This window comes from Mesoplodon mirus (assembly GCF_964341445.2).
Source record: "Mesoplodon mirus genome assembly, chromosome: 8".
Classification (NCBI taxonomy): Eukaryota; Metazoa; Chordata; class Mammalia; order Artiodactyla; family Ziphiidae; genus Mesoplodon; species Mesoplodon mirus.
In genome coordinates, this window is record NC_138984.1 from 74,294,831 (window position 1) to 74,317,552 (window position 22,722).

Genomic DNA, 22,722 nt, shown 5'->3' on the forward strand with positions numbered 1-22,722 from the left:
TAGTGACTGCATTTATTTTCTTCTGCAAAGGTTTATGATGTCTTCTCTAAACTCACTCAATAAATAGTTATGCCTTTGCTTTATTGTAGAGATACAAAGATACAGAAGCCTGGAATTTCCAGTCTAGTAGAAGGGAATATTGTGTGTAATTTAGCCATATGACAGAGTACCTTAGTAGCAGCATAAAATATATGTCTATATTTTATTATTTTTATTTTTGAAGAGCAGTGTGTTGATCAGATTACATTGTCCTGACTCTGTCCAGGGAGGCCTTGCTTTGGTGTCTTTGATTCTCATACCCTTAGGTGAAAATACTTCTTTGTAATTATATTAGAGGGAAGAGAACAATAGCCATTGAGCACCTATTATATAATAAACATTTGTGCGAGTCGATGTTTTGTACCCATTATCTGCTTATTGTTCAGGGTTTCCACGAGGTTTGTTTTTGTGTTTTAGTTTGCTTTGGTTTTTATTATTATTGTACACCTGATTTTAACATTAAGATGACATTTTCTCCTAAAAATAGTTTTATTCTATTGGTTTTCCACTGGGGTATCAAGAATTCGTTTGAGAAGACTTAGGCAACCCACTTAGCTCCACTCCACCACTCCAGATAGACACAGTCTGTATCAAAACTGCTTGCTATACAAAGACAAGTACAAAACCCCTAGCCCCCAGCCCCATCTCCACTGCCACTATTTTGTCTCTCCTTCGTAGAAACTTTGGCGTGGCTTCTATTTTCTGTTTTTGGTTGATCACCGACATGTTACAAGAAGTCATGTAGGTATTAATTCAAAGATTCTAGAAAACAATCTTGAAAAACATTGCCACTAATGTACTCTCTGCAGTTCATTATTTGGGATGTGGAGGGGGGGGCAGTTTGCCATTCCTTCATCTAATTCCTTTACTCTCCATGAAATAAAGGAAGGTTGGTGTTAAGTTCCCATTCTCATTACCATTTGGCAGGTTAAGGACACAGAGGGGAAAGACTGATGTGTGTGATGAGATGTTTCCTCAGCCCTTCAGAGATATACTACTGTATACGCTCTAATCCAATGATGTATAGAAAAGGAAATTGGAAATGTGATTATCCACCTAAAAGTGAGAGCCATCCATTAGTGCATTTTTAGCCGTTAATCAGCTTGCCATAAAAATGAACATGGCATGTTTGCCAAGGGCGGGGAAAAACAGCTGACAAGTTTGCTAGACTTTGTAGTGACTAAATTGTTATTATAGCTATCCTCCCTGAGGCTTCACAATCTATTTAATAACAAATCAATCTAATCTGGTTTTTGCATAGATTTTTCTGCCCTGCTGTTGTGTTATTCCCCAGTTAAATAGGGAGAGAGCCACGCTAAAACTGAAGAGGAAGAATGCCTGTAGGCTACAGATTTTCATAGCTTAAAAATCTCATATTAAACAATTACACATTTTAACCACTGTCAGATAGTTTAGATACAACATTTGGTTTGCATTATTGGACTGCTTATAAGCCAAGGAGGAATGTCTTTAGGGTATACGTGTTTATTTCTTCTAGCTTTCTTTTTTTATTGGAAAAGAACAAATAACAGCCAATTATTCTAGGATCCTGTGATCTGTTGTTTCTGCTTTAGAACACGCCAATTAAAGGTTTATCTACCCCCAGCTTTAGTTACATTATCAATAATGAGGCTATTTGAGCCACAGAGAAAATTCAAGCAAAATTATCAATGATCATCTAAGAACTGGTGCTTAGGAAGTACAAAATACAGGTTTATATCTATTTCCCGAGCAGCATTAGCAAAATAATTTTCAGTAAAGACTTATTTGTAAATAGTAAGTGAAACAGTATTGTATCCCTTATGAACATAGATACAAAGGTAGAAACTACTATTGACCAGAGTAGTACATTAAAACAAAGTCTAGAAATTAAAATCTTGGGTGAGTTTTTTTTGCAACCACTGACAAAACAATGTATCTACATCAGTAATCATCAATGGCTGCTAAAATCTTTAGCTGAAAAAATGATGAGAAACTTTACAATAAATGGATCAGGCTGACAGCACCTGAACTCACTGATCTAAGATAGATGTTCTACAAAACAAAAGATAGTCAGAAATTTTGGCCTTCTGAAATGATGCAACGGGAAGTGCATATCATCACCTAGGATGCATTCTTGCCTCCAGATTGCTCAACCATCTAGATATAAATAACAATTCATAGGAAATCAGAGACAGAGGAACAGGTTAAACGACACACTTTGCTGATGCGTTAGTTAGATCCAGTCTATCAGGAATTTTGCAAGGCAACTGAAATCATTTCAAACAGGGAAAAAATTATGTAAGAGGGAGGGTGAGACTGCATGAAAAGAAATTTTTAGAGGCATAGCAACCAAGTACAATGTGTAGACATTGTTTTGGTCTTGATTCAAGCAACTGTTTTTAAAAATTCAAACAGGAACTTTGAATACTGACTAGATATTGGTTGATATGAAGAATTTTACTGGTAATTTTTTTAGGTGTGATAATGTTATTGTGGTTATAGTCTTTTAAAAGTCTCTATATTTAGAGATACATCTAAAGTAATAAGATGCCTGAGACTTGGTTCAAAATAATCTAGTAATGCACAGAAAATAGTGGGTAAAAGTATAGATGAAGTAAGTGTTGACCACATGTTCCCTTTTATTTGTTGAAGCTGGGTGATGAATCCATAGGGGATTCATTATACTGTTTTCTTTTATATATCAGTGAGTGTGTGTTTTAAATGCTGTATAACAAAAAGTTTAAATATTAAGTAATCCAGCTCTTAATTTTCTGACTGAAATTATAGTTAAAACTTTTTTTTCATTTTTATAAATTTAAGAAGGTCATATTTTTTAAAATCTGAGTGATAGATGTTTTCTTCAGTAGTTCAAATGAAGAATATTTATTTAAGTTAAATTAGATGATGAATCTACACAGTATGCTCCATATACTTTGTAATGCCTTTTCCATCAATAATGTGGGCTCACTGTGGCAATGAATGGGAGAGGGAGCAAAGAGGGGAAAGCAGGATAAAGCAGACCAACCACTTGTGTCACGTTGCGAACCATTGTTCCTCTTTTCATTCATATTTCTTAAAAGAAGAATGCTGGGTATTAAAGCTAGGAATTTAGCAGTCTTGTCCAGCCACTTGTCCATTTGCCGGGGAGAGTGCCTGAGCAGTGTTTATGGCTCACCCATTATACATCAAGAATTCTGTTTGAACAGACTTTACTTTCCATTGTCATTGTTGTCATTCCTTCTCATTCATTCTAACAGGCCTTTTTCCGTTTCATTCCCCTATTCAGTAGTTTAGAAACCTTGCATAATTATGTGTGGGGGGATAATAGAGAAGAGAAGGAAACAGGGTGGGAAAGGGGATGTGGGACAAATTAGGGACCCATGAGAGCTTTCAGGGGAGATTTAAAGCATTCTAGAAGCACTTTGCTAGGTTCGTTAAGTCTTGCTACCTAGAAGCCTAGCATATGCTCCGCCAAATGTTGACTGTATCCTTGTGCATCCATTCTTCTTCCTGGACAATTATTGATGATGCAGGGTCTGTACTCTACCCCACATGTGAATTCATTCCTCCTTCAGCACTAAAACAGCTATTTATGGTGCTTGTCCATGAATCAAGAGCTGAAAGTGCTATTACAGGGAGAAGCATTATTTTTCTCAAAAAGCAAAGCAGAACTTTAAGAAATATGTCATGTTCTTCCTTTTCACACTCATAATGAAAAGTTTCCTCACAAATTACTGAAACTTTACTGTTTATAAAAATTTTTAAATAAAATCTTCTGGGTAATCAATGGACAGAAAGTGAATATCATTCTTTAGACACACACCAGATTTGATAATGTCTTTATATGAGTATCAAAGAATTGTATGTGAATATATCATTTGCTTTTGAATGCCTAAATAATCAGAGTGGTCGGTACACATTTAATAAAACATTTAATTTTATGATATCTTAAAGTTGCTTTTAAGTGAATTTTTATATAGGCTTTTCAAAGCATTTTATATCCTAAATAATATTCAAAATGAAATTGTATGCATCATAAACAGAACTATTTATAATGAGGAATTTTAAGGGTTTGGGATGTCAGCCAGTGTACCTCTTACTACAGATCTCTACAGCTGAGTCCCATGTTAACTCTGTGCTCCATCTCCTGTAGAGCAAGTAGAAAAACAGGACCCTCGTGCTGCTTCTTACCAGTGCCAGCTTTATTTAAAAAATGTAAGATTTGAATTGTTTTACATATTTCTAAAAGGAGTATATGTGTGTGTGCTCTTTCTTGGTTTTTTTTATCTTAAATTTTAATAACTGTTTTCCTTTTCTGTTTCTTTGCCTTTGGAAGAATTTGGAAGAACAGAAATGAGGGAGACAGTAGCATTGTGTAGACCTCAACACAAATACTTCTCAGTAGCCCGTCTATTCTGAGGCTCGACCCTTTGCCTAAATAGCATCCTAAGTCATGGCAGAATACTTAGGAAAGAGCGTTTGGTTTTGTATTTAGTCATTTTACTGTTTTCATCTCAGTTGCTTTCACTCTTTCAAATGTCATCTGAAATGTTAGAAAACCCTTCTATTCTGATTTCTACTTTTACTGGTTGGAATACCTGTTGTGGGATGGGCTTAAACAGAAGTCATGCTTCCTGTATAATTTATGGAGATACCAGAGAGAACTGTTTGTCTCATTTTTGTCTTGTACAACATTCTTTTTGATCTTCCCCTTCCCATGTGGTCCTCTGGATCTTTTATTCATAGATTCAAAGCAGTAACACAAAATGCTTTTGTCAAAGAATATTTAACATCTTCTAAAATGCGGCGGGTTCACCTCTAGTCCCTGTGAAAGTTACTTGAATTGTTTAAAGGGCTAATCTGATATTTCCTGTTCCTTTAATGTTTTTGCTGTGCATCAAGTACATAACTTTCTCTTTCAGAGACTGGCTGTAATATTATTTATTTTTATCTTACCTTTTCCTGGAATCCATTTTAGACAGATGTTATAAGGGTGCAAAAATATGGTAAAGTGGCATGAGGGAGGAGTGGAATGAAGAACTGAGTAAACAAGGGTGAGAACAAAATAGAGCCAGTCATGAGACCAAAAATGTTCACCACAGTGTTCAGTTATACATTTGACTCTAAACTTGCTAGCAGCCAGTGGAAAACCAAGATTGTACTTTTATAGCACCCTTTGCTGTTCCTCATTATTTTTTAAAGACTGAAATTGTAAAAGCATATTCTGAGCGCGTGGCCGGTTTTTTCAGGTGAAGTGTCACTGAGCAAGGAGTATGTGGGTCCGACTGTAAGCTTTTGACCTTTCCCGTGTTCCATGAAGCCTCAGGCCTGCCTTCCTGCAGCCGCCTTGCTTGTTCCTTCTGTTGGTCACCCAGGTGATTGTGACAAGTGAGTGCAGGTGGACGGGCACATATCCATCACCATGCATGGAAGGGAACTCAGGGCTCGTGTCCTGTTGCTGATGGCTCAGAAGCAGCTGCATTCTACGTGAAGGACATCATTTTTAATTCAAGTGCCTTTTCTTTAACCTCAGTGTCACCTTCAGACATGTAAATAATTATGAAAAGAGAGCCTTTGCCCTGTCTCATTTTTTATGCCTTGCTCAGTTCGAATTACAGGCATGTACCATTTTCAGGGGCAATTCAAAACCATAACACACAAAAGTAATAATAAACTACAATTATGGGCATGTTGTCATGGTTTCACTTTTCCTGACTGCTGCTATCAAGTGGTCCTTTGGCAGGAAGAAGGAAATCAGTCTCTATCCAATAGAAAATTTTCTAGGGTCTGAGAGCACAATAAGGAGGACACAGAAAGGAGCCTCAGTCCCGAAAAATCATAAATTTGGACTAAGAGCTTTTGGTTTTGTTTTTGTTGAGATTGGTTATGAATAGACAATAAGTGAATTTGGAAGAGACTCCCAAAAATGTAGTAAAATACTAAGAAGGATTGCTTTCTAATTATTACTGCTAAAATACCCTTATTATCTAAAGGCTAGTGATTTGTCAAACTAGGTTCCTCAGAGCCCCTTAGGAAAAATAACGTGGTGGGTAGGGATAGCCATCTGCCTCCCAGCTCCCCTCCTCTCCTTCAGCCAGGCAGAGCCGTTCACCTTCATCGTCTGTGGTACATATTGGCCTTCCCGTCTTTGACTTACTGAAATAGCCTAGTGGAAGGATAGCTATCCACAGCTGTCTCAGGAAGAATAATTGTAATGTATTTAATTTTGTCTAATTGCTCTAGTTCTGGCAGTAAGACAGAGAGTATGTCTCTGTTTAATGTAAAGGATTTACTTCTTAGTTAATTCTTTTTTTAAAGATAGATTTTATTCATTAAAAATTTTTTTTAAATTTATTTTTGACTGCATTTATTTATTTTTGGGTCTTCACTGCTGCATACGGCTTTCTGTAGTTGCCGCGAGCAGGGGCTACTCTTCGTTGCGGTGCACAGGCTTCTCCTTGCGGTGGCTTCTCTCGTTGCAGAGCACGGGCTCTAGAGCGCAGACTCAGTAGTTGGGGCGCACAGGCTCTAGAGCGCAGGCTCAGTAGTTGGGGCGCACGGGCTTAGTTGCTTCACGGCATGTGGGATCTTCCCAGACCAGGGCTCGAACCTGTGGCCCCTGCATTAGCAGGCAGATTCTCAACCACTGCGCCACCAGGGAAGCCCTTAGTTAATTCTTATCTAACTATAAGGGAGAGATGAGGTCCTTGTTTCCCAAACATAAGAAAAACAAAACTGTTAAAAAACCTGTCAGTATCCTATTGTTAGGTGGTATGAGTTCTTGGAACATCAGAAGATGGCTCATGGCATTAGAGAGCCCTTGATTCCATCTTAGGCTTCTAGACCCCACTTCTCACCATGCTAATTATGAGTATAAAATGAACTCAAGAACATTCTTGCCAAGGTCAAGGTGAGGAGAAATTTGACCTGCTTACATGGTGAATGCTTTAAAACCTGGGACTTTCACAGGCATTATCTTCAAAAAGTGCCTTTCTCAAGCATAAATTCAAGAGCACTCAAGAAAGCTAAACCACAGAATGAGCTTTACCCAGCTAAGAACTCACAAAAAACTAACGGAATATTTTACAAATGCATTAACAGAAACTAGGTAAAGTTTTAACAGTACTAATTAAAAGGAAAGTGAAAGCAATACTAGATAGAAATTTTAAAAGACTTAAAAGTGTGGTATGATGTTATCGCTATATCATAATTCAAGATTTAATTATAATTAATGAAGATAGAGAAATTTAGGTATTGGATAGAGTGGCTTACTCCGTTAAGGGAATTTATTTTAAATTTTATCTGGTAGCGCTCCAAATAGAGACCAAAAGTTGAGAATCATTAGTAGTTATTTTGCCAGATTCTGGCTGAGAAAATCCTAGGTGCATAATAGGAAATCTGGAGTGACCTGTGGACTATGGAGCCTAGCTTTCATACCTAAGAAGATTCTGAAGCGGTTCATTAAAAAGTAATCTGTAATGCCTAGAGGATAGCTGGGTAGTAAGTAATTTCAATATGAATTAATCGCCTAAAATAAAAACCCAAACAAACCAACTTTTTCTTTTTTAACTGAGAAATGGACCTTGGAATCAAGTGAAAGGTGGACTTATAAATATTAGAGCAATGGATTACAAAGGCAATTATAACAAACCAATAATGAGCTGCCAGAAATTTTTTCATAATGGATTTAGAATCCAGAACATTTGCTAATGGAATAACTTCAGTTAGTAATGAATTGGTGGAGAAGGAGAAAAATGCATTTTGGAATTTATTCCAGCTACTGAGATTTCATCTGTAAGCATGTGGTAGTTCTTAAATTCAAGAGTTAACATGTGCAGAAGAAATACAGAACTTTTTTTAATTGAAGTATAGTTGGTATATAACATTATATAAGTTACAAGTGTATAATGTACTGATTCGCAATTTTTAAAGGTTATACTCCATTTACGGTCATTATTAAATACTGGCTATATTCCCTGTGTTGTACAATATATCCTCTTAGCTTATTTATTTCACACATAATAGTTTGTACCTCTTTACCCTCTGCCCCTATTTTGCCCCTCCCCTCATCCCTGTCCCCACTGGTAGCCACTGGTTTGTTGTCCATAGCTATGAGTCTGTTTCTGTTTTGTTATATTCACTAGTTTGTTGTATTTTTTAGATTCCTCATATAAATGCTATCATACAGTGTTTGCTTTCTCTGTCTGACTCATTTCACTTAGCATAGTACCCTCGAAGTCCGTCCATGTTGCTGAAAATGGCAAAATTTCATTCTTTTTTATGGCTGAGTAGTATTCCATTGTATATATGTATATATACACCACACATCTTCTTTATCCAATGTTGATGGACACTTAGGTTGCTTCCATATCTTGGCAATTGTAAAGAATGCTGCTGTGAACATTGGGGGTGCATGTATGTTTTCGAATTAGTGTTTTTTGTTTTTTTGGATATATACCCAGGAGTAAATTTCTTTGTAATATGGTAGTTCTATTTTTAGTTTTTTTGAGAAACCTCCACACTGTTTTCCACAGTGACTGCACCAATTTACATTCCCACCAACAGTGTACAGGGTTCATTTTTCTCCACATCCTCACCAACATTTGTTGTTTGTGTTCTTTTTGATGATAGCCATTCTGACATGTGTGAGGTGACATCTTATTGTGGTTTTAATTTGCATTTTTCTGATGATTAATGAAGTCAAGCATTTTTTCACATGCCTGTCGACCATCTGAATGTCCAGAAATGTAGAACCTTTGTGTGGAACTCAACATTTATGGTCAGAGCTCAAAATAGTAAAACTAATAGGAAAGTCAAGAGTAAAAAGTCAGGCCAGCAATGTACACATACAGTTTTGAAAATATTTATAGTAAGATTAATGAACATATGATCAATGAGAGTTCATCTATTAATTACCTCTGTTCAGTAAAGGAAGATCACCTAAGAGTCATTTTAGAAAAATATTGTGAAAGAATATGATGCTGCTAAATTGGGGTGATTTAAACAACCATTTGAAGAGATTGTCGTAATACAGAGGGGAGACATGACATGTCAGGTTTATCTGCACATGTGGACTATTATATTGATGGCCTCCCAAACTGGCTGATTTCTAGCACTGTATAATTTTTGATCTGTGGGAACTGAAGCAAATTCTTGAGTATGACAATACATTTCACATTGCTACATACCTCTTCTCTCGGAGGCTTCATGTTCAAATTCCTACCTGGGTAGTCCTAATACCAATTTACCTCATTTTCATAGGTAAGTAGAAGGAGAGCTGGGTCTTGTTTTTGTTTTAAAAGACAAATGTTTCACACTTTGGGTTTTTATAGATATGTGAATGCTTCTTCAACCATAACACTACTGGACTCAGAGTACTCTCTTTTACAGGTTTCTCCCTTTAAGATCAGCCTTTCAAAAGTCTCTTGACACCTTGCTTTGAGGGGCATGTGATCCAGTGGGGCAATCACATGCGTACTGTAATGAGTAATTACAAGACAATTGTGAGCATGCAAAAAGCAAAGGCTTTGCCTCTTGTCACCATTATACTCCAGCCTCTAACAATGTCTGGCACTCAGTAGATGATCAATAAATATTTGTTGGATTGATCCCTATAATATTTACAATAGACATCTTTTCTATAAGATGTAGAAAGAGCCAAAATCTCCTTTGTAGAATGATTGAAACAATTTCTAAAATAACGTAGGATTAGCCTTAATAAAGAACAACCCAAAAAGTTAAGGTCAGCTATCATTTATTTAGCATCCTATTCAATGCTGGTCGGATGCAGATAGAGTTAAGACACACTCTTTACCCTCAAGAGAGCCATAGTCTGGTAGTGGAAACAGGTAAACAAATCCTGCAATTACAATCATATGAAAAACAAAATTCGGGATAGACTAATGGGTACATTCTTGATGTAAAGGAAGAAGTGATAAACTTTCATCAAGCTAATTCTCCAAGGATGATTAGTGCTCACCAGAGAGGACGCTGTGGAGGGTGTGTGGTCTAGACAGTGGTACACGCCTGTGCTTTATTCATAAATCAAATGATTTCTAGAATATTCATTCCAGTAATTCCTGTCCTTTAATGCCAAGTGAAATTGAATTTGTTTTTGGCTGTGCTTAGTTTTTTGAACTACTAATAAGGGTTCACGTATATATGGCTGTGTGTGTACACATATGTATGTATAAAATTTCTTAACACGATGACTTTTTTTAAATAAAACAAAGTGAAATAACTCGGATTCTGTCCCAATTCAGTGTATCTTATAGGAGAATAATGACAGTAACTTGCACTTTACTAGTGATAGAAAGAGCCCCATCTAGACCAGGGAGAAGGTGAGGGAAATGACATGGTAAAGTTACTGTGTAGCTCCATCAAATTCTCTACTCCCCCGTCCCCTACTGTTTACCTACTGCTGTCCACTTAAGCTCACATCTGGCACAGTAGGAAATCAGGAGGAAATTGAGTAGTGACTTTATTAAGTAGACCATTTTCCAAAGATATTCCTGTTATTAAGTGATGCAAAGTGAAGGTAAACTTAAGAGTGTTCCATTTCATGGGTGTATGACATATGTATTGTTACACTGTACCACATATACCATTCTGGAATTTGTGTAAATCTGAGTTTCCAGACTGTGTTCCTACACATTCTACCCCCAAAATAGCATTGGAAGCGTGAAGCAGCCTGGTATGTGAGGAAACTGCAAGTAATTAGAAGTGCCTAGAATGTAGGTTTGTGTGGGAAAGGGCAAACGGGAAGGAACCAGGTGGTGGAGGGCCTTCTGTGCCATACAAAGATGTTTGAATCTCTGCCATACTAACTAAGATGTTTGAAATTTATCCTGTAAGGATCTGTTGTGCGTTAGCGTCAGGAGAATTTCAGATTTGACTGTTTTCAGGTTTGAAAAATCACTGTAGCAGCAGCCTGGAAGAGAGCCTGAAAGGATGAGAAATCAAAGCCAAGCAGACAAGTTAGGAGAGAGACTGAAAGAATGATCCAGCCAAAAGACAATGAGAGGATGAAGGCCCGAACTGTGTTCTTGGTGGTAGGGATGAATTCAGAAGGTGTATGTTTTGAGTGAGCGCCATGTGCCAGATATTGTCGTAGGTTCTGGAGGCGTATCTGTGAACAAGGCAGACTTCCCTGCCCTCATGGGGCTTACATGCTAGTGAGGTGGGCAGGGTAGGGGAGACAATAAAATGACTCCATGTTCTTCAGTGTGAGTGACTAGGTGGTCATGATTAAATGGGAGTTCTTTGGGGGGAAAAAAGGGTTTCAATGTGTTGAGTACAAAATGTATAATATCCAGTGTGCACTTGGAAATACAGGTAAAGAGTTAAGGAGTGAGGTTTTAGCTCTTTTCAGAGGGCCTGTTTGCATTTGTTTTCAGTCATAAAACATCAGTCAGAACTTTCAGCTACAAACGGTAGAATCCTCTCTGGCTTGTATAAGCAGGAAAGGAACTTATCAGAAGCTGTTAGGTGACAACTTTCAGAACCTCCAGGAGGCCCAGAGAGCCAGATTCTGAGTCGGGGTGTCCAGGGCCAGTGCCCCAGCTACTGCTCCCCGCGGTGCCACCGCCTCCCCTCACATGCCTCCTTCTAGACCCTCGGTCACTGGCCGGCTCTCTGGCTGCAGAGGAGTGTGAGAGGCTAGTTTTCTCACACATAGCATGAGATGTCAAGATAAGGGGGGTTTGGGTTTCACAGACAGCCATAAATATTCAACAAAGGTAATTTTGCCTCCATTTATGTCCATGAATGAAAAAATATATAATTTCTTAAGTGTACAGAATTTTATAGTGATTTATTGCATTTTCTCATGCAATACTGTGTTGAAGACATGGTGTCTTTGTTAAAACGAAACTAAGATTTTTTTCACATTAAAATAAATTGCCTTGATTTATTAATTTGCAAATGAGCTTGCTCCTAACTGCTGTTCACTATGTAACCAAGAAGACCCAAACTTATAAATGGATTTCATTCTAGAAGCTTGTTGATAATTACATTATTGGAAATTTTGAATACATCTTCCCACTGAAACAGTTATTGTGGATGATCCCATTCTTGTATTTTAAAATGTTTCACATTCCAGTGAAAGATCCTAGAACATAAACTGCTTGGCATCTTCAGATGAGAAGTGAAAGGGAATGGGATGGAGTCATTCATGGCCACAGTGCCTGTAGACACGTTGTAGACATTCAGTAAAAGTTGGGGAAGTGTCTCTAGGAATAGATGGCTGGAAGGAGAGAGGAAGGAAGGAATATGCCTGTGTCTAATGTGGAGCTGCCTCTCATTTCATTGTTCCAATAAAAGTGACTTAAAACATTCAGTGACTTAAAACAGCATTTCAAAACTGCACATATTTACTGCGTGATCCCTGAATCCCAGAGTGGTGAACAATTTGAGAATCATATAAAGTAAGTGGTTCAGAAAGAAATAGACTGTTCTGAATAACATATAATGACCAGCTATCTCACAGAATTGTGGAATCAGTGTGAAGGTAAACGGGCTGAATATATAGTCTTCAAAATGGAACTTTTGCTTATTTTTAATCCTCAATATTAACTTATTTTCCTAGTGATTTCTATTGTTTGTCTAGAATAGAGTAGGGAAAAATAATTTTAACAGAGACTTCCCCTTGCCTTCACCTAGGAATACCTTATTGTATTTTGATGACCAAAGGCCTTTTCAGCAGCAAAAATGCTGTTTGCCTGATTGTTATGCAGTGAGGCTACTGGAATTTCCTACCTGGAGTGGGAGAGAATAATTTGACCTGTTTGAACAAAGTAGTAAGTAATAATTTACATACACCTGATCTTTCAGAACAATGAAGAACATGGTATTACTTTTTCACAATTTGTGTTACAGCAACAATGTATATTAAGCATCTTCTATGTGCCAGGCAGTATGCTGGGCACTTGACCTAAAGAGATGAGCAAAACAGCCGCAACCCTTGCCCAATTTGAGCAGTTAAGATGAATTATATTCTATGATCTATAACTTCAAGAATAAAAATCTTGTAAACATATTTCATTAAAGTTTATATAAATTTCAATCAGAAGATAACAGACTTTATCACTCCCAAGAAACTTGAGGTATATTACACAATTCTGGATGGCAGTTTGATTTACCATGTATTTTAATATTGACAAAAAATATGAACATGTTAATAGGAACACAGTTGGGTAATAGCAACCTCAGTGATTAGAAAACTAATTTAGATAACAGAATTAAATAATAAAAACATATTCAAGAGGAATTGAAATTCAGTCTAGGAAACCACTTTTGAAGTCATAAGAATGTGATGACCTATCTTCAGGAACAAGACAGATGTGCCCTTATTGATACTTGACCAAATTTTCATCTTTTTTTCTTCCCCATCAGTCCCTTTTGAAATCAGTTAGGAGTACATCAGGTACAGGAACATGACCGGAGTGCTGAAGATTAGCATTAACTGACTCCATTCACTGAGAGCATGCCCCCCTGCTTGCAGCTAGTTCAAGGTCCTGGAATGTGAGCAGCTCCGCCTGTGGTGACAAAAAGGCAAATCGCAGTTAAAATTGAAGTTAAGGGAATTCTTACTGAATCTATAGAGTTTTTAACCAGCAAGAGTTTGATTAGCCACTTAATAATGACTTGGGGGGAATATCAAGCAACTAACAAGGACTTAAAATCTTACACCTACAGCACTGAAAGGATGTCCCTTTCTTTAAGTTACAGAGTTTCCTTAAGCCCAAAGTCACATACCTTTTCCATAAACTTAATAAACACTTCCAAAATACTTCAGTATGTGTTTGTTTCTGATTTCCAGAAAAAAAGTACAAATGTTTAAACAGGAAAAAACTCCTTTTAGTTGTACCCCACAGAAATAACTGCTAGCACTTTGGTTTTTATTTTTCTAGACTTCTTCTTAGGCATAGTGTGTGTGTGCGTGTGTGTGTGTGTGTGTGTGTGTGTTTAATGCAAAAATGGGATCACAAGCTATTCTACTATATAGCACAGTGGTGAGAAGCCCTGACTTGGAAATCAAACCATCCTGGATGTGAATCCCAGCTCTTCCAGTTACTAGCGTAAGACTTTGGCCAGTGTTTTTATCTGTAAAGATAATAATGTACCTATTCGTTAGGTTGTTGTGAGTAATATAAAGGAGATAATATATATGAGGTACTTACTCTGACATTTAATAAATGCCTAATAATCCAGCCTCTTGTACCTTTGTTCTACCACACCGTCCCCTAAGCACCATGCTTTCCCGTATTGAGTATTTTAAGTGGGGGAGGGGGACCAGGGAGGCACAGATATGTTTTTATACAGAAATTTTTAAAATTGGTACTCTATAAACCAAGAAAAATATACAGTTAAAATTTTCTCCTAGCGTGTAAAACCTTATATTTTGATATAAAGGTTTAGGATATTTAAATTTTATAAGGCAACATTCAGTTCAAAATGACCCCATTAACTTATGTGTCTATTATAGCATCTAGGGCTTCTTTTGAAAATAAGTAAATTGAATGAACTTCTTAACAGCCTTTTTGGTTCTTTTTAATGTATATGTTGTACAGCATAATGTATATGTTGTTTTAATTTATATATAGTTTTCATATTAGTTATTCCACACAAAGCAGTGTAGTACTTCATATAAGTACTATGAAGGCCACAGTTAGTTGTGCTATTGTATTAGTCTTATCCAAGGAGAATCATACTTTTTATGTCATTTTGTAAGTCGTTTTACAACTTTGTAAGTCGTTTTATAACTTGTCTTAATTTCCAAGAAATACAGTTTTGTCCCAAATTGATGTGGAGGGTTTAATACTGTCTAAAAATTAACTTAGAACAGTCATTTTAAATTTTGTTTGAGGTTTTTATACTTTTATATAATTAAATGTGAAAATTAAATGTCTATATGCAAAACAGATCCAAAGTTAAATTTTATGACAAAGGAAGTAAATGTTCCATTTTTTTTCCTTCTTTTTCTCTAGCTCAACTGAGAAGTCATTTCCTTGGAGATCAACAGGTATGAGTTTTTAATCATATAAAATATCTTCCTTTAGTTTTGCACAGACAGAGCCTGCTCTCTTAAATTACTACGTCTTGGTGAAATCAGCCAAGCAAAGCCTTTAATAGTTACAATATTGAACTGCTTTGCTTTGAAGTAGTACTTTCTTAATATACTTAATTTTGTTTAACATACTTGAATAGATTTATATATGCCAGCTGTAAAGAAGTTAAAGCATTGGGCATCAAAACATTTTTAATATCAATTCAATATCTGAATTTTTTATCATAAAGAAATACAGGGATGCCCTCCCAAAGGTTTTTGTATAATCTGGGATATCAGTTATATAAGTCAAGGTCTTTCCTTTTACAGTGTTTCTCATACTCAAGAGAAGAGTTGCCTGAAATGTTCATTTTCCTTATGTATCCAGATGTAGACCACCTGATAGCTTCTAAAATAGTCTGGAAGATTCTGACATAGTCTCTTTATCTCTTCTTTTTACCCTAAATTCACCTCATATCAAGGATGAATTACATTGAGGAGCATGTCTGCCACTTTCACAGATGTTTGATATCTTCATACTCAGTCTTCACTCATTAAACGCTTCCTGAGTAGCCACATCGTGAGCCAAGTACTATACGTGTCATTGGTCAGACAGTGTTGGGCTCCACACACATATGCCCCTCACCTCCCTCACCTCTCGTAATGTAAAGGACAATGCCAGCAATGTGTGAATGCTAGAATAGGCCTTGATATCTAAATACTTCAGCTGTTTTTAAACAAGGTTTGAATTGAGTAAAACTTAAATCACCAAATGCCTGGTATCTGAGTTTACCTGAACCTGGCACCAGGATTCTGGTGTTATTTATAGTGGATACAAGGCAATTTGCCATTTTATAAAGAACCTATTCCCAAGAAATGTAGTATTCTACTCAAACCATAGATTAGGAAGAGACATGTGAAAGGCTACTTAACAAGAAGACTTACAAACAGCAGTTTAATACAAGGAAATACATGGCCTGAAATAATATGTGGTTAACTACCAAGTAAGTATTATGTGGGAAACATTGTCATTAAATGGACAGCCCACTTTTGAGATAGCTTTGCAGAGAGGATGAGCCTGGAGCCTGGGGCTTGACCAGCAGCCCGGCTGTGGAGAGAGCACTGTCATTGGGCGGCAGAAGAGACGACAGAAATGTCTCATGGGAACATTTAAAACTAGTCTGAGAGATGATAAGATGTGCAAAGGCTAGACAGCCACACTGGGCCAAATTATAGAGATCTGTAAATACCAGGGACTTTGAACTTCCTGCACGTCATGGGGAGCCACTGGAAATCGTTTGAGCAAAAAATCACCTGATTTAAACATTCCTCAGGAGAAATAGCAGTGCTATGAACTGTTAAAAAGAGAGTTGAAAAATTCAGTTTCAAGAAAAAAACACAGTGCATTTGCTACTTGGCTATGGCAAACACGTACCGTTTAACGTAAAATTCTCCTGTAAGTTCATGTTTAATATTGCATCATTAATTTATTCCAAAAATATTTCTTGAGAGTCTAGTTGGCTAGCACATAGTTGTCAAGGTTTAAAACAAATATCCTTGCCCTCTTAAGTGTTTCGATTCTAGTGGAGGTATATAACCCTATACACTTAAAATTGGGGGCGACGGGGGTGGATTCTGTAAAGGAAAACTACAAGTGTAAACCATGTTTACCCATAGCTCTATTTTTGGACATTTAGGTTGTTTCTAACTTTTCATTGTAATAAATAACATTATGGTAAACATCCTTGTGTATAAAATTATATCTGCAGCTTTGATTTACCTTAGGCTAGATTTTTAGGAAGAAAACTATTCAAACTATATGAACATTTTTAAGGCTCTTTAAATGTATTACCAAGTTGCCTTCCTAAAAAGATTGCATCCATTCTCCCTCCCCTTAGGTACATGAGGCCAGTCCTCTCATGCTCCCTCATGAGTGTCATCGTTTATATCTCTATGTACAAAATGTTTCAGTGTCCCGCTGTTGCCCTTTTCTCTTGGAGCGCTAGTGTTTGATAGGTGAGAGTTCTTTGTAGCCCAAGGAGAATAGCTGTGTCAGTCAGGGCCCAACCACCCAAAGGAGTGGTCATTCCTGGAAGCTGCTGCCATGTCTAAGACTGTAGGGACAAGGGGCTGGGTGGCTTTGCCACCAAACTGGAGCAGTGGTGGGAGGTGGGACCCAGCGAGTTTTCCAGCATTCGCTGGAACCATGAAGGAGATACAGCTATGCCAGCAGTGCTGCCTGAAGTAGAGCTGGAGAAACATCCTGACTGAACTGAGCTAGAGGGGGCAGTTGTGGATTTTTTAACTGCCAAAAGCCAGGCAGGCATGGTGTGTAATTGCATGGATTTTCATATGGAGAGAATGCGCTTGTGAAGACGCACGATGGAGAATGAACATCTGGGCCCTTGGCATCCCTTCTCCCTCTCCTCCCCTCCAGTGCATTTACTCAGCTTCAGTCATTTGACCACCATCTTCGTGATTTACTAATGCATAAAATATAGATAGATAAATAGATAAAATATTATAAATATTTCATTTAATATATAAATATTATATATTCATATATTTTTTAATATATGCCAGATAGCTCCCCAAATACTTTAGTGTTAGGGAAATACAACTCTAGTAATTCATCTGTCCTCACCACAGCGACATTCATAATTCACACCTGATAACTATACTTCATCCCTTACTTTGGTCAGAGTATACTGCTGCCCAAACTCATATTCCAACCTGGGAGTTTTATTTACCCTTTTTCCTTTTGCAGGGAGGGGGAAGTATATTATCTTTCAAACACAGCAGACACAACTGATATTTATTCTACTCTCTATGATTTTAATTACATTAATGTTTCTTGTGCGTTTTCTTAAATTTGCCTACTTTTCAACCATACTTAAGGTATTTAAATTGTAACCATAGCAATAAGATCTAATGATAAGGGTAGAAAATTGAAATTTAATTGTATGAATAAAAGAGAAAAATCTGATTTGTTTCATATTCCTTTTTCTGAGCAGTTATAGATGCCCTTTAGAAGTTTGATTGTAAGTAAACAGGATGAAATGACAGTTTTGCTGCTACTTTTCCTGTAAAGTTTAACTGTTATCTTTTCTTTACCAGTTTGCATACAGAGACCCTGAATGTAATATGAAAATATCTTGTTTTTAGAATTTGGCAGTCCCACCCAGAATGAGGTAGGGGTGGCTTAAATATAAAAAAATACTTAAAAGGTCTTTGGTCTATTTTGTCTTTGGCTAGGTCTTGACAAAAGAAACATCTTTATTCAATTATCTTGGTTTCCTAAATAAGAAAGGATTATTTGAAAGGATTTAGGATTGAAGGTCTGTTATTGTTCCTCATTTTTCTTTAATATTTTGAACATTTACTTGAAGACAGTTTCTCTACCTTTTGTGTGTGTGTGTGTGTGTGTGTGTGTGTGTGTGGTTTATTACAAATTTGGCTTGAAAAGCTCTTCAGCCATAAGGTGAATTGTTAGCAAGGCAATAGTTTGATCACTACCTGGGAGAGATCCCTGCCTGCTCAGGAGTTTTCAGCAATATTCCATTGAAATGCCAGAAATTGAGACCAACTGCTGAATTTGTTTTTAAATAGCTAACTTACTGCAGAGTCATTTTCTAAGGAAAAGCTCAAGATGCCCCAGGCAGAAGATTTCCATTTATGGTTCAATTCAGGAGAATCAGCTTACTTGTGTTTTCTGGTTGGTTGATTGGTTGGTTGGTTGATTTTTGATTTTTAACTTGTACCAAGGATCGCAGGCTGTTGCACAGCAGAAAGCCAAGGCCTTGGACACTCAAAGAGATAACCTCCCGAAGTGTGGGGAAGAATCATCCATTCTACAAAGCATTTTTATTTTCCTAGGCTGATTGGGAAGGAATCTTAAGGAGAAGCTCCCCTGGACATAACAAAGTTGTTTTAAGCATGTACGCTTTATTGTTATCTTGCCTTTCTGTTGCCGTCTCTCTTCGTTATTCTGTATTTTCTAGCTTACCAGGATTACATGTCTGCTCTCTAAACACATAAATGGACCTCCTCTTGTCTTTTATGAAGAGGAGAGTTAATTATTTTCTGTTGTGGCTTTTTTTTTTCCTTAGCCTTGCATTTCTTATGACCTTGGATTTTGTGGGTGTGTTTATGTATACTCTGCTGAAAAAGAGTGAAGAGGGAATGTTGTCTTGGGTTCCTGTTTCCTCTTTTGTTAGTGTGCTATTTTTCCACTATTCATGTCTTCATATCTCTTACCAATGTATGTATTTGTACAGTCTCTTACGTTCCACCAAAATTTGAGTTAACTTTTAAGAACCCATATACTAAAATAGAAAAATAAGCTCCAGAATCACAGAAAATATATATTTGAATAATAGGTAAAGACCCGAAGAAAGTGAGAATGCAAATTTATGCACAAGTAATTATACTTCTTCATGATGGAAAATATTATATTATGGAGGATATCTTTTAAAGAAAAAAACCTTGGACTTACCTCTCTTTTAAGAAAAGGCACACCAATTCAGTCATAAAGATAACCAAACACCGTGTGCCCTACCTACCAGAAAGAAGCTGTTGAAGCCACAAATTGAGTCCTTTTGTCAAAGTGATCATGGGTTGTTACTTAAATCCTCCAGCCACATCCTGTAAATTTGTGAATTTTGTCACAAATCACAATTTCACAGTTTTTCTGTTTTGGGGGGAAAATTACTAGAATCTAGGCAGTTGCCAATTTTAGTACTTGTGTGTAAAATGAGGGGAGGGGAGCGGCATCAGCCTGAGAATCTACCCCTCCCCTCCTCTTCCCTGCAGATTAGGACAAGGAGCAGCCTCCAGAGCTGGGGTGTGCTGCCTGTCCCCACAGTAGGAAGTTATATCGTGCATATTCATAAATAGAATATTAAACTAGCCATCATGTATGAAGGACTATTATTTTACTGCAGATTTTGAATGTTATGATTTCTTATGACTATAAATTGATGTATAAATGACAAAATTTTATTTCTGCTTCTCTTCCAAATACCAAGAGGAATATGGATTTCTGTTAACATTGGCCTTGGAGTCCCAAGACTTTCCTCCCTTATTTTTCCGACCTTGTTTAGTACCACAGTCATCATAGTCTTCTTACCACAACTGCAGTGCTGTCGCTTCCTAATCCCCACGTTTTCATGTCTTGTTACAAAAGTAAGGCCGACTTTCTTGTGTGTGTTGTTTTGTTTATTTGTTTGTTTATTTTGGCATGCTTCTTATTTAAAATAAATTGTCTAGAAGAATTTGGAGTAGAAGGTAAAAATTTCCTTCATTGCCACGTCTACCCATACCATGGCCACTGCCCCACATACCTACGCGTACACACACACACACACACACACACACAGAAAATCTGAGGGGGGTGTGTGTGTGTAAATATCCACACATTTAAATTTGTTCTGTTTTGTTTTTAATACAATGAGGATATGTTATACATTGTTCTATGACTTAAGGTTTTTTTCCTTAACAACATAGTAAAACTATGCAAAATGAGTGGATTCAGGTACGATGATTCTAAGTGAAATAAGTCACACAGAAAAAGAAACTTATCATAAGATATCACTTATGAAGATCCTGTAAACATGCCTACACATGAACTGAGTGAGGAAAGAGAACAGAGTCTCACATTTAGAAAACACTCTTATGCCTGCTTAAGGGGGAAGGAGAGGTGGAAGGAGAAACACTATGCATGTGTTTCTGTGTCAATTTATAAAGATCTGCCTCCTTTTTAATGGCTATCTATTGTTTAGAAAATTTATGTAACCATTCCCTTATTAGTGAATATTTTGTTTTTTCCAATTATGCCCTTTGACAAGCAGTGGTAAAATTTTTCACTGAACATCTGAGTGTCTCTGTTGATTACATTTTTAAGGGGAACTGCCTGGGCAAGGGTGTATGCATTTTTATTTTGGCAAATAGTGTCCAATTGCCCACCGAAAATGCTTAGCAGTATGTGGCGGGGGGGAGATTTTTCCTCTGCCCGCTTAGGTTAAGTAACTGGGGGCCTGTGAATTTAACTGACAGTAGACAGATTAATCATAATTTTTCAAAAACCCTAAGTATTCATATGCATGTGAGAGCTCACAAAAGAAATAGCTCCCTAGGGACTTGCCTGGTGGTCCAGTGGTAAAGAATCCACCTTCCAATGCAAGGGACACGGGTTCAATCCCTGGTCAAGGAACTAAGATCACACATGCCGTGGGACAACTAAGCCCACGTGCCACAACTACTGAGCTCACACACCTCAACTAGGAGCCTGCGTGCCGCAAACTACAGAGCCCACACGCTCTGGAACCCGTGCCACAACTAGAGTGAGAAAATCTTCATGCCACAACTAGGGAGAAGCCCATGCGCAGCAATGAAGAGCCCACACGCCACAACGAAAGATCCCACGTGTCTCAACAAAGATCAGCATGCTGCAACTAAGACCCGATGCAGCCAAATAAATAAATATTTAAAATTTTTTAAATTAAAAAAAAAAGTAGCTCCCTAAATGACTAGGGTTGGGGGCTTATATACCTAACTTAGGGGAGAGGAAGCAGGCAGAAGAGGCTTCTATGGGAAGAACAAGTGGATTTCTAGAGGAACAAACAGGAGATAAAACAGTTTGTGATGATGTTTGTTTACGCAGGTGCAAGTGGTCTCTCTGATTTTTTTTTTTTTTTCATTCCATAAAACTCCCCCAGAAGGGATCCATGGCAGCCTCACTCCCAGGACTTTTCTGCTTTTAGTGAAATAAGGGAAGCTCCAAAAAGGCTTCTTTCTGCATCTGTTGAATCTCAAATATCTTTAGTTTAGAATAATCTTCATGCCAGCTCTCAGGGTCCAAATAGGTCCCCACAAACATATATTCCTACCTATACCAAGTGTCATGCCTATCATGCTTCCCATGCTACCAGAGGGTAGTAACATACAAAGTGTAAATCCTCGTGAGTATTTAAAATTTTAATAAGTTATTAGGCTTTTTTAAAAAAATTGCTTCAAATTTCCCTGTATCATAAGCTCTATCTACAGATTAAATAGAGTAAAATAATTTACAGAAATAATTATTAAATATTCATTAAATCAGAACGTTGCATGGAGACTTCAGCATACCACTGACCATTCTATTATTTGATTCATTCTTATGGAAATTGGAGGTAAGCCTCATCTTGGAATTTAATACATTTGTCATGATACCTATCAGCTTTGGTTTCTTCTCTTTTTGTATCTGGCTCAAAATGATCAGATACATTTTTCTGTCAACAAAAATGCAACAACGACTACCAAAACAAGCAAAAAACACTATCACTATTGGAGGTGATTTGGGTACCAACACCTCACTCCAGAGGTGCCCAAACTTTGCTGCACATTAAAATTGCCTGTGGAGCTGTTAAAATATTATTCCCAGGCCTCCTGATACACAATTAAATCCAAAAGTCTGGGGCCCAAACCAGAAATCAATAGTCTTTAAAGCTCCCCAGTTGATTCCACTCTGCAGTTTGAGAACGACTGCCTTACTCATAATTAAATCAACTTAGTTACTAGTAATTAAAGAGAAGAATTAAAATTTTATCCTGCTTGTTCTAATACAGATTTTATTTCAGGATCACCAAATAACCCTAGTCATTACTGGCTATCTAAAG

General features: G+C 37.2%; 1 protein-coding gene across 13 annotated transcripts in view; it reads left to right on the forward strand.

The window, feature by feature from the left end:
• Window positions 1–22,722, forward strand: part of PKP4 (plakophilin 4) — a 249,075-nt gene that overhangs the window by 147,281 nt on the left and 79,072 nt on the right. For all 13 annotated transcript variants that reach the window (XM_082630307.1, XM_082630309.1, XM_082630310.1 and 10 more), the window contains one exon: window positions 15,009–15,043. In XM_082630307.1, the coding sequence (XP_082486433.1) occupies window positions 15,009–15,043 (35 nt within the window). The remainder of the gene's footprint in view (window positions 1–15,008; window positions 15,044–22,722) is intronic.